The following is a 13,485-nucleotide window of genomic DNA, read 5'->3' as shown; positions in this document are numbered from 1 at the left end:
AATGAATGGAAAGCCATCTTGGTGGGTGATATACATGCCCTCCTTGAGTTTTCCCAGGCAGCCTACCTGAGCTCCCTGTGGTCCTCTTATTAACTATTTCAGTGTCTCATCTTCTTAAAAGGAGATTTTTGCTAACTGTTGTGAAAAGGCCTTCTAGGTCTCCACTCTCTCTAATCCTGTCCCTACCAGGCTGTGCAGTGCAGGGAGTTCTTTCCTCTGCAGCCAGTGTAAGTGCTAATCTATTCTAGTTGCATAAGAATTCAGGAACAATGAGACTATTTAAAAGCCCACTGGCCTCCTTCCAGTGACTGTTCAAGGTGTTTATGCTGGAAAAGGTGTATCCATTCTTTGTGTAAGTTCTCCTTCACTTCCTGTGCTCCTCCTAGAGAAGGCAGACCCTTCCCTGTGGTCTCTGTACTTTGAGGTGGTGCTGTTCCAGGAGGTTGAGGAGGCAACTGAATCTTGAAGTATCTTGTAAGCGAGACATTAGAAGTCAAGCTAGAGCCTTTTGTATGGCACCATAAAAGTGTTTTTATCAGTGAGCTGTGGGTGGGATGTTGAGATGATTGCACAAATGGAGGTTTAATCAAGTGGCCCAGTTCCCTCCTGCATGCTTTTTATAGGAAGTAACTGTCCCTTTAACTTTCTCTGGAGTCATTTGGACTGCAACACGTACTTTGATTTGTTCCATTTTAAAACCAATTACCTGGATCAAATGGCTGTTAAACATGACTGGTTGGGTCAACATTTTCTTGTCTGTAGGTCATAGTTGTACCATCTACAAAAACCAGTCAGCCACTGCCCCTAATGCTGGCCCTAGCCTTCCCCCTACCCACAACCAAGTTTAAAATGAGAAAAATGTAGGGTACACCAATGTCGTTGTGCAAAAATGCCTCGTACCCAAAGCTTTGAAAAAGTAAGCAATGAAATGAGCTCCTTCCTCTGCTTTAATCTCTTTAAAGATTAAAGTCAAAATTGCTTCCCTCCCTCCATTAGGTCCCCCTCCCCCCATCCCATAGTCCTTCACATAATGAAACCATTATGATGAAATTAATACCCAAGATGGATATGAATATTTTAGTAGTAAGGATAGCAGCGAAATCTGAGAAGGATCATGTACTGAGGACTTAAGTCATGTCTTTTTTTCTCTAAGGAAGATCCTGAGAGAACCATAGTTAAGCTAATGAAAGACAGTGCAAATAGATATAAACTTTCTTTTCTGTTTTCACTTTTGATGTGATCATTTTATGTTCAAATTCTCTTTTCCCTTTAAAATAAAACCAAAGGGATATACTGAAAGGAATGTGTGGCAGGAGTAAAAAGATCTTAATACACATACAGTTCTGCTGAGGACAAGTGTGTGTGTGTGTGTGTGTGTGTGTGTGTGTGTGTGTGTGTGTGTGTGTACTGAGAAACAGAAGACGAATTGAGAGGAACAGAATGACAGAGAGATAGGAAGAGAGGTAATCACAGTCGTGGTGGGAATTACAGACACATGAACCAACCTATGCATGGACCAGGAGGAAGACATCTCCTCTCCCACAGTCTGCAGCAAGACTTGTGTTCTTGGCTTTCCGCTGGAGGGGCTGATTAATAGAGCACTGCTTCCCACTTCCACTGGGGCTAGTTAGAATCTCCTTCATGCATTCACCAGCTTTTCACTGGAGTAGTAGTTCCTCCTTCAGATAGCAACAGTTGAGGAAGCTAACACGCTCTTTGCAAAACTAATATGATTTTCATCTGCTTTACATTATTTGGGACTAAGGAATAATGCATCAGCTTTATCTGTATACAAACACATTTTTTTCCTTTTTGAAGTTTGTGTCCTTTTTTATTTATACATGCAGGACATAAACTCAGGAATGTATTTCTATGATACAAATAAATGTCCAACAGAGATACCACTAAAACTACCTTGATTTTTAACTCTAATGCTTGTTCTCTCTTCAGAAGTAATCAGGGTGATAAATTTGGAAGGTTCTTTCCAAGGTTTTAAATATTTTATATATGTCGACATACATGTACCATTAGAAATGTATAAGCTTTTTATGTGCTCATGTCTGTGTGTGTGTCTGTATGTAAATGGTGTTATGCTGTTCAGATCATTCTGTGGCTTCTGTTTTCTCTTTTCATTTTTATTTATTTAATTTTATTGTTCTTGAAGTATCATTATTTTACATCTTTGCTAGGGTTTTAACAATATTGGATTTCCCACACACACACACCCTCTGGCATAGTCATTGTATCCCTCCCTCCACCAAAGCACCCAAAATCCTCCACCATAACCCTTCTCCCCTCTCCTCCTCCTTCGAAAGCCCAAGATCACTGTTCAATTTTCACAGGTTACTTTTAAAGTTTGCCTTGGACCCTTTGTTTGGTTTCTCTGTATTCCACATATAAGTGAGACCATCTGATACTTCTGTTTCTCCTTCTGGCTTGTTTCACTTAGTATAATCCCTTTTAGCTCCAAACATGTTGCTGTAAATGGCATGAGTTCATCTTTTCTTGATTGTTGAGTAGTATTCCTTTGTGTGTGTGTGTGTGGGTGCATACACACACTCATTTGTTTTGGGATATTTATGTTGCTTCCATATCTTGGCTATTGTGCATATCCAGTGCTACAATATACGTGGAAGTGCAGATTTCCTTTGAGTAAGTGTTTTTATATTTTTTGGATAGCGACCTAGGAGTGGGATTGCTGGGTCATATGGCAGATCCATTTTTAGTCTTTTGAGAAACCTCCGCAGTGGCTTCCTGTTTTCATTCAAAAGTATATTTTAAAATATACTTTTGACACTTTCACATGACACCTTTCACACTCCTCTAAGGTGTGCCAAGATATGCATGTACTAGATTTTTCTCCCTAATCTCTGAAGGTAATAAATTACATTGGTTTGTTTTCAGTGTTGAAACATCCCAAATTATTCTTTTAATAGCCTTCTGGAATAGATTTGTTTATATTTTAGCCAGAACTTTTTCTCTATGAGAATGAGCTCTTAAGCTGATTGGCTTCTTGTTAACCCTCTTTGTGATGTCCTATCAGGATCTGACAGTGGGGCTTGTGAAATTAATCAGGGAGTAATCACCTCTTTTTTTTTTTTAACCTCTTCATTGAAGATTTGGTAGAACTCACCTGTAAAGCCATCTGGTTCTCATCTTTTATTATTTTTTCACTTCTTCCAAGGTCTCTAGTCTGTTTAAATATTCTGTTCATTTTTACAGCCAAATTTATCTTGTTTAAAAAGTCCACTTTGAAATATTTTGGTTAAAATTGGACATAATATTCTCTTACAATTTTCACTCTCTCCTCTTTGTAATTGTACCCCACTTTTTATCCTGAATATTGTGAGTTTATCCTTCCTTCTCATTTTCCTTCCCTCACAATGTCTTCCTTTCCTAGAAAACTTGCCAAATTTGCCAACATGAATAGTCAGAAAACAATTAACTTTTACTTATCATTATTTACTGTTATTTTTGGCTAGTATTATATATCTAGGTTTTGATACATAATTCCCACATCTTTTGTTTCTAGGAAGCTTATAATTTGCTTTGATTATACTGATTAATTCAAGAAATATTTTGAAGTGTCTCTATATAATTGTGCATAATTCCCATGTTCATAGATTTTATGTGCTCATTAATTTATATGTTGGCCTGCCTAGTTGTGGTCCGTGAGCATAGCCAGCATAATTTCTGGTTTCTGTCTTCTGAAAATTTTGAGATTTTCTCCATGTATTTTGAAATTTTTATATTCATGTGGGGTAGCTGGAGAAGCACAAAGAATACAGTTACACACACACACACCCCTCTACTTGCACATGGGAAGGAATTAAACTCATTAAACAATGTGATTTAATATCATTTAAATTATGTTAACTTGATCATTTAAATTGTTTCATTAAATTGTGATATCAAATCTTTAATTTGCTTACTTGTTTGTCTAATTATTCTATTAGTTTATGAGAATCATTGTCTCCTAAAGTGTTTGTGATTTTTGCCAATTTATTGTGCTTTATCATTTGTTCAAAATGTATTTTGATGCTACATAGTTTTTCAGTATGTATTTTGATGCTTTATGCCACATGCTTAAATGTTTGTGACTATTAAATAATTTTTTTTACTCTGCTTTTTATTTCTTCCTTGAAGTCTGTTTTGTTTAAAATTTTTGTAATACATGCTTCTATCCCTTTTTAGTCTAGTTATATATAGTCTAGTTATATATAGTCTAGTCTTATTTTTTCACCCCTTCATTCTCAAGCTTCCTATATAGGGTTTATTTTGTAAATATTTCTGGAATTGTTTCTCGGCCTTTTGATTTAGACCAAGTGTAGTATAATTGTTCATGGTAAGCAATCATAATATTACTAATATGAAAATGTCTGTCTTTTGGGCCTCCCCGGTGGTGCAGCGGTTGGGCGCTGGGTTGCGGAGCTGCCCGCAGCTTCTGCAGTGCCGGTTCGATCCCCGGCTGCCAGACGAGTGTCCCACATGGCGCGCAGAGCTCTCCTGCCGCCCGCTGCTCCCCTCAGCAGTGTATTTCAGTCAGTCTGCCTGTTCTGTTTCCTGCTCTGGCTCTGGTGAATTCTCTCACCCTCCTGCGCTTCTGAGTGTACCCAGTGCTTGTATAAATAAATAAATAAATCTTAAAAAAAAAAAGAAAATGTCTGTCTTTTATAAGTGAATATAACAATTCAGTTTTACTATGATTTTTACTTTGTGTTTTGCACTTATCATGTTCTCACCTTTCCTTTTATCTGTTTTTGTTTTTTTTTTTAAATATGGGGCTCACATTTCTTTGTTCCAAATCCTTCCCCCAATCTCATTCAGAAGTCATATTTTCCATTTTGAATTTTCCATAGTAAAGTTCTTAACTTACTTTGATAGATGATATATTCCCCATTCTATTGTGATATAATTAATACAAATATTCAGTTAGTTTTAGGGGTACAATATAGTGAATATGTATATATTATACATATAATATATCATTTCACCATATATGTTACATACGTTATATATTATATATAATATGTTATATATTATATATATTGAAATGATTACCACAGTAAGTCTAATTAATATCTGTCAGCTCATAAGAGTTAGAAATTTTTTTCCTTGTGATGAGTTCTTTTAGCAACTTTCAAATTGTTAACTTTGGTTACTATGCCATACAAAATTCTTAAAATTTTAACATACTTGAACTTCTATTTTATAAGGTTTGAAGAGAAGGGAATGCTTTCTAAATGATCGCATCTTGATGATATTATTTCTCTAGGTTTAGAAACAAGAGGGAAAGTTGGGATCATATGAAAAGAAGAAAAAAACCAATTTATGGGCTTATTCTATATGTTTAAAGAACAACTTTTGCAAACACATAAATGTAGTGATTAACTTTTGAGTTTCACTTTCTTTTTACTTTTGCATACTAATGAGATATTCTTTTCCATTTTTAGGTCTTGAATATAATCATGGCCAAACCTTATGAATTTAATTGGCAGAAAGAAGTTCCTTCCTTTTTGCAAGAAGGAGCAGTTTTTGATAGATATGAAGAGGTAAATAAATGTTATTAATCTTTTCTCTCAACACATTCTAATAATTATATCATTTTAATTACAGTATAAGTAAATAGTCTCACATAAGTAAGAGTATCTTTGGAATTTATAATTTGGTACAGTTGGTAATGGGCAAATTATGAGATATAATAATGATAATGATACTAGATACTGTAATTTGTTCAGCACTCCCATTTGCCAGATAGAGTAAGGATGATAATGCTATTAATGACTGACTGCTCAATGTGTAACCAAGCCACCTTCTAAGTGCTTTGCATATATTATTTGTTTAATTCCTCACAACAACCTTAGAAGGTTGTTACTATTAGCATTCTTGTTTTACAGATGGATTTCATGTAGTAACAATGTTTCCTTGTTATTCGGCAAAATTTCTATATAAAACTGCCTACATGCTATGAATGTAGTAATGAATAGACTTTGTGCTAGTCATTTGCCTTACCCTTTGTCTTATACAGACCATTTTAACCAGTTTTGCACGTGGCTATTTATTGCTTCTGGCCTTTCTAGGTGACAGTAGCCCCAGACTTTCTAAACAGCAGAAGCTTGGGGCCACCATTGTGTTCAGAAAGTTTTGGTAGATGAGTTGAAGCCCAGTTAGCATTGTAAATAACATTGTTTTTCTTAGGTTGTGTTTGAATTCAAGGTGACTTTGGGCGAGGTATGTTCTGATATTATGTTGCCTTTAAGACAAAGTAAAAATATAAAACTTGTTAAGAATTAATTTTGAGTCAGAGTTTATTAAACTCAATGGAACATATGTGGCAGCTAATTTGTGGAGGCCCTTGCGAGGCTCAGATTCTCAGATGGTTTCATTAGTTCTGTGGACTGACATGAATCAATACTGTTGACTTGTTTTTTCTAAACTTGTGTATCACAGTGCTCTCTAGATTTATACCATAGCTGCTTTTAAGTAGACAAAATTGGGAAAGGCAAAGGTTGGGTCTTTTGCATTGGTTAAAATATTGAAGTGACTGTTATTTGTAAGACTGAAACTTTAATACTTTGCAGAAAGAACAGCTAACTGCATTCTGGTATATAAAAAAATGGAAAATAATATTACACCACCCAGAGGCTGTTTTCTTCTAATTTTTTTTCTATTTTTTTGTTTTATTTGCTCTTCCATAGTTGTGATCACAGAGTTATCTTTTGAAAATATAAATCAGAAGCTGTTCGTTCTCTATTTAAAATACTTCTGTGACTCCACAATGTAAGATCAAGGAAACTCCTCGAAATGAAATACAAGATCTTCTATAATGTGCCTCCTACTTAATTCTACAGCATCTTTTCCCCTTCCCACTCTCTGCTTTAGCCATGACAATCCACATATTTCCCCCAATGAACTATCCTCGCACATACTTTGTGCTATGCACTCTCTCTGATGCATGTTACTCCTTGTTCAACTGGTGAGCTACTACTTGTCCTTCAGAACCCAGATGAGAAATCTCACTTCTTTGATATCTTCCTTGACCCACAGACAATTGGTTCCAACTCAATCTGGTTTGTTCAATTTTTTTTAATTTTTTAAAATATTTTATTTTATATAATTCTTACATCATTTTTTCATTTTTGTACAATGTATGCATTTTCATTTTGGTTATATTCCCCATACAATTGCATCCCCCCCTTATTTTGACCCTAATTCTTCCTCTCCCCTCTCCTCCCCCACCCCCCTGTAGTGTGTCTCTGGTTTATAGTTGCTTGTTGATTTTAATTTTTACTGCACAGCTGGTGGGAGTCCAAACTGGTTCAACCAAAAACTATGGAGAGCTGTGTGGAGATTTCTCAACCTACTAAAGATAGAGCTTCCATATGATCCAGCAATTCCACTCCTCGGTATTTACCCAAATGACACAGAAACATTAATTCCAAAGGGCACCTGCACCCCTATGTTTATTGCAGCACTATTTACAATAGATAAGCTATGGAAACAACCCAAATGCCTAAAAAAAAGATGACTGGATCACGAAGATGTGGTACATATACACAATAGAATGTTACTCAGCAATCAAAAAAGATAAACTCATGCAGTTTACAGCAACATGGATAGAGCTAGAAGGGATCATGTTCAATTTCTTCATAGCCGAAATGGTAATGTTGCAGGGCAAAGGGTCTAAAAACCAGCACTGGGTTAGAACCTCTCTCACCACTTCTGGGTCTGTGTACTCGCTGTCACTATATAAACAAAAAAGGAGCTTTGGTGCAGCAAAACAGAAAAGCAATTTATTTTAGCAAGATAGAGAACTACAGGGGAGAGGGAGAGCTTCTAGTTACTAAATGATGGTGCAATGAAGATGTACCTGGGCCTGTGTGCACCTAGGTTTGGGCCTGGAGCAAAGTCTAATCAAGTCCTGCTGCTACAGGAGCTGTCTGGATGTGGCAGAAACTACTACTGCTGATGGAGGAGCTGGGATGGGAAGGGTCTGACCCCTTCTTCCATTATTTTGATGCAGTGACAGGTCTCTCTTCCTTCCCATCAGATAAGCGTTCCTATCTGTGGTACTTAACAAGTTTGTCTTCTCACAATCTAAGGAAAAGGAAGGACATTTTTAAGAAGATAATGAGGAAGTTAAACAGGTGTTAACAAAGCAAGCTGACACCCACCAGGAATCGCCATATACTTTGCAGACCTTTGCCCATCTCCCCGCCCCCCACTTTTTTCACTCCTTTGTGTAAATACCTCAGCACTCTGCCAAAGAGCAGGACAGTGTCGACAAATTAAACTATTTTCCTTCTCCTCAAGCTCTGTTTCCTTTTATTAGCTGAGGGAAACTGAGGCCAGCTTTCAGTATTAATATTGAGGCAACTGTCATCAGAATCCACTCAGATAAAAAAAAATGAGTGAGCACCCTCTTCCTTTTATAAGGGATCCCCAATATGACTGCTCTTCTCCACCCCCATCCCAGCGGTCTACTGGCTCTGTGTGTCCCACTTGGACACCATGGGTGGAGTTCAGGCACATTAAATTATTTTCTTTGTTCCATGTTTTGGTCTAAAGACAGCAAGGAAGTGTTAAGCAATGGGCAAACACTCACTAGATTAGAAAATAAAAGTATTTACTAGCCACTTTTTAAAAATATATGTATTATTTTGTCAATAAATGTGATAAGTACAACTGCATTAAAGCATTATTTTACTATTTCTACATTACTGAGGAATTTCTTTTGAGGCAGTTAAAATTTCAGAAACTGTATAATAGCAGCCTGTGATTGTATTCCATGCCACTTGTAAAGCTGTTATTTTTCTAACTTGACTAAATGTTACTTAAATGCAAACTATATTTTATTTCCTAAGTGATGCTTTTTATTAAATCTTTAAAATAGAGATTTTTCTATTGCAGAGGAGAGAAACAGCAGTGCTTTTAAAACACAGGCAGCCCAAATATCTCTAAGTCAACCAATCTGCTGACTTTCCTTTAACATTCATAATACAGGACTCTCCATTCCCTGGACACTCAGCAGCCCTCCCCAGCCTTTCCTAGATTACTGCTTCACAGAAAGGACAGCTAACTGCATTATGCTATATGAAAAAATGAAAAATAATATTTCACCACTCAGAGGCAACCACTGTTAATTCTTTGGCTGTTTTCTTCTAATCTTTTTTCTTTTTTTTTTTCATTTACTCTTCCAAAGTTGTGATCATAGAGTTATCATTTGAAAATATAAATCAGAACCTGTTCTTTCTCTATTTCAAATATTTCTGTGACTCCATAATGTAGGGTCACCAAGAGGAGATGGTCACCCTCCTCTTGGTGATCACCCACATCCTCCAATTCTTCTGAGCCATCTGCTCCCAAGATGTGTTTCCTACTCTACTTTCTTTGTCTGCCTAAAGCCTACTATATCATCATATCCCATCAAGATGTTGTATGCAGTGGACCTTCTCTGAAGATTTGGTGATATCAGAGGGTAATTGCAATACACAATAGGACACACTTTAAGATTAAAAGTCAGAGTTCATGCTGAATAAATGTCATTATCCAATCCATCGAAAGGATTGTCAAACATCTCTCATTGCTTCTCCTTTTGCCCCCCTCTGCCACCAAATTGTAAGTTTATATTTCTTTTCTTTTATAATGTCCCCCAAGTCCTTTTCCAAAATAATTCTCCCTCTTAAGTCAAAGAGGAAATATGGGAAATTCTATTTCTTTCTCATCCTGAGAGGTATGACTTCCTTCTAACTTCAAACTCTTCCATCTGAACTCTCCCAAGACTTTCCATTTTGTGCACTTTAGAGGCCAGTGTGTGTGTGTGTGTACATAATGTATATATATTATGTATATATTATATAACGTATATTATGTATATTATATATTATATTATATATTATATTATATTATGTATATTGTATATTATATATACATATATTATGTATATTGTATATTATATATACATCTATATTATATATGAATATTATATATAATTATATATATATAAAATATTATATATATATATAAAATGCACAAAATTTAGAAAGAGCGTTATCTTTAGGAAGATTGTTGCTATTCTTATACCCAAGCCTTCCCTAACTCAGCAGTAATGGAAACTACAAGTGGCTATTCAGAGGCTCAGATGTGGCTGGTGGAATTGAGGAACTCAGTTTTTAATTTTGTATAATTTTTGAGATATAATTGATATATAACATCTTACTACTTTCAAGTGTGTTTTGTTTATATCAATTTTAACTTAAAGTTACATAGCTTCATGTGGATGGTGACCGTTTCATTGGACAACACAGGTCTAGATAGCTAGTTCAATCTACAACCAGATTTAAAAATACCTTCTTCCTTTCCAAACACCAAAGAAAGAATTCTCAGTTCACTTAATTGGATTCTAAATTTTTCATTGGCCATTGCTCCTTGGTGGCAACTGGAACAGAGATTTAAATGTTTTATAGATGAATCATCTCAGCTAACACTGGCCCCACCCACTCTCCCCACATCACAAACCACAGCTTGAGCCACCCCTAATTTTGCCTCTGTACTTGATTGTATTGATGAGAAGCTCCCCAAATGGGGCTTCTTTTTCTAACAAAGCCTTGATATTTGCCCTAGCCTCTCTCAACTCCCATCTCTTTGCTGCCACCCCCCCCAACACACATAAATGTCCCCTAGTGAGACAAGCCACATCTGACCTTTTTCAAAGTGGTTCTGACATCAGCTTGGAGGTACACTAGGAAGAAGCCCAGACAGCCTACACAATCCGTTTCATCAGTGAAACAAAGAATTTCCCAAATATAATTTTTAAAAAACTGAAAACATTATTCTCTTAGCATTTTTGACTTAAAAATTTATTAAACTTCTCAGTCAGGAAACCAAAAGGAAGATAAGGCTAATTCTAAGTATGTTCAAGGAAGGGAGTTTTATATAGTCGGGAAAAGAAACTAAAAGAACTTTTCTCAGTTCGATACAAAACTGGTAGTTAAGGCAATGAAACTGACCTACAGCATCTCAATGAACAGGAAACATTTGTAATTTGTCTAGCTAATTTGAAAGATCTGGCCCTAAACAAAATAGTAAGTGGTAAGTCAGGCAAAGATACATACTTCTTCAAAATTGAATCTTTATGGGGTAGATACTAGAGCACTCCTATAAAACACTGAAAGGAGATAGAGTCAACATTTTGTCTTATTCCCAAGATTTGGGTAATTTAAATTAAATTGTACCTGCAGGGTCAGGACAATGGGCTCTAAGAATATAAAGTGGAATTTTATCATATAACTTGTGTTTGCAGTGAAGGGTAGTTAGGGAGTCATGTTCATTACAATGATAATCATAATAGTTATTAGTTTTCAACTTTTAGAGTCATTCTAAAGGTAGAAAAAAACATTTCATTATTATTGACAAAAAAAGAATAAAAAAAATTATCTGTGCAGTAAGAGTGCGCAGAGATTTTAGAAACTAGAAAAGGTTCCATGCATGGAGGACATTCCAGAGGGTTAATGTTCTCAGTGGGAGGTGATGTTGGTACTTAGTTAATGGGGTATGAATAGAGATGGCTGAATTTTTGTCTGGATAGACTGGGAGGGTTCCAGGGGGGTTGAGGAACCCCAAAGGCAGTGGATCAGATACATGGGTATCAAGGGAGATGTTAAGTATGTGGATAAATTAGAGGATTTTCTAACCAGGTGGATGTAGAAGGTGGAGAGAGTGAAGAGTATAAAATGAGGATGACGTTTCCAGCACCGGAACCTGGGTGGGCTCTGATGCAAGACAGAGAGAATATCTGAGAAAGGGGAATATTTGTGAATGTTCTCATGTTATTCTTCTGCCTGAAATGACAGTTCTATCTCATGAGTTGTTGAAGGAACAGTGCATATGATTAAAATCACATAAGGTTTAGTTAAAAATAAAATGAGCAAAAAGGAAATTGGAAAATAGAGTAAAATGTCCAGGAATAAAATGGATGCATTTTCCTCCTTTCTCTATCCTCGCCTCCCAGAGACACTGCCGTTATCCTAGTTGACATCATGAGTGGGACATGGTTAGAACAGAAGTCTCAGAAGTAAGGAGAGGCATTATCTTGTAGAACAGTAGTTCTCAAAGTATCATCCTCATATCAGCCTCATTTGGAACCTTACTGTAAAGGCACAGTCTCAAGCCCATCCAATAGACCTACTAGATTAGAAACTGAAGAATAATACAGGGATATAAGTTTTAACCAACCCTTTAGGGGCACTGATGCACATTCCAGTAGGGGAATCAGTGGTGTGGAACCAGGACAAGGAGACTGGATGTTTTCCTCATTTCAGTAGGGACTCTGATCTAATTTACATTTTGCAGACAGCTGTTTTGGTAACTATGTGGAGAATAGTTGGTAGGCAGATTGGGCAAAGTGTGTGTAGGAGATAAGAGAGTGTTTGGAGAACACCAGGAGTTTAAGGAAGGTGAGCTGGATCTTACTTCTTCCTTTTACTGATTAGATCTCCATAAGCAATTTTTCAAACATCTCTATACTAGAAAAGAAGAGTCGTTGAGGAGGATGGGTCTGAAGAATATGATTTTGACCTAAGGTTCTATGATTCAATACCCTCGTCCTTTAGTTATCTTTCTTGTCATTATAGCCAGGTGAGCGATTCCTCACGATTCCTCACATGAGAAAGCCGTGGGAGGTGCCTGGACATTTAATCAATTGGCCTGAATGCTGAAACAACACCAAACTGCAAGAGCTGACATCAGCCAGGTTTTTGGGAAAAAAAAAAAAAAAAAAGTCCATTCTTTCCTGTGGATCAGTCTCTGAAATAACACTGCTGATAATGTTGTTTGTACGCTCAACCCCACAAAGCCTAGAGTTCATTATCATCCAATCATGAGACATTTAAGGAAAGGTCTGTATGGTTTGGAAAGTTCTAGAAAGTAAGTTGACTTGAAGACAAAGACTCTGCTTTGAGCCCTGACCTTGACATTTACAAGTTGCAACTTCAGGCAAGTCCTTGCACCTGTGTCTGTGTGAGCATCTGCCCTTCCTCAGATGGGGAGAACAGTATACGTGTTGCAGAGACTCCCAGTAGGAGTGGACAAGGTGGCCAGGGTGGCTGCCTCTTCAAAGTGAAGGCTCCACTGCAGTTGAAACCATGTCTGATTTGCAAAATGTCCATCAAATAACTCAACAAGCACTGTTACAAACTTTAAAAAGCTGTTATAAGTCAGCTCCTACTATTAATAATCAAACTCGTAAAGTTTCTGCCAATTAATGTCTTCTGGCTCCTGCCTTCCATTCTCTGCCTTGACTCAGAGTAAGGGATTGAGTAACAGAAGTTCAGGATAATTCTGGATTTTCACTATGCATATCCCTAGTTCACCTTTGCTCTTTTACTTGTAGGTCTGGTTAGGAGAGCAATTTCAAATCAAAAGCTTTCTGACCCACCCTTTTTGTCCCCAGCCTCTGAGTGAATGAGCTGGAGAAAGGAGACACAG

At 36.7% G+C, this 13,485-nt stretch overlaps 1 protein-coding gene across 5 annotated transcripts in view; it reads left to right on the top strand.

Moving 5' to 3' along the window:
- Positions 1-13,485, top strand: part of PLCB4 (phospholipase C beta 4) — a 379,157-nt gene that overhangs the window by 223,265 nt on the left and 142,407 nt on the right. For all 5 annotated transcript variants that reach the window (XM_054696412.1, XM_054696407.1, XM_054696400.1 and 2 more), the window contains one exon: positions 5,454-5,552. In XM_054696412.1, coding sequence (XP_054552387.1) covers positions 5,469-5,552 — 84 coding nt within the window. In that variant the 5' untranslated portion in view covers positions 5,454-5,468. The remainder of the gene's footprint in view (positions 1-5,453; positions 5,553-13,485) is intronic.

The sequence above is a fragment of the Talpa occidentalis genome, unplaced genomic scaffold (genome assembly GCF_014898055.3).
Source record: "Talpa occidentalis isolate TD23 unplaced genomic scaffold, MPIMG_talOcc4v2.1 talOcc4.10, whole genome shotgun sequence".
In the NCBI taxonomy this organism is placed as follows: domain Eukaryota; kingdom Metazoa; phylum Chordata; class Mammalia; order Eulipotyphla; family Talpidae; genus Talpa; species Talpa occidentalis.
Note: the sequence above shows the minus strand (reverse complement) of the source record. Positions and strands in the feature narration are given on the sequence as shown.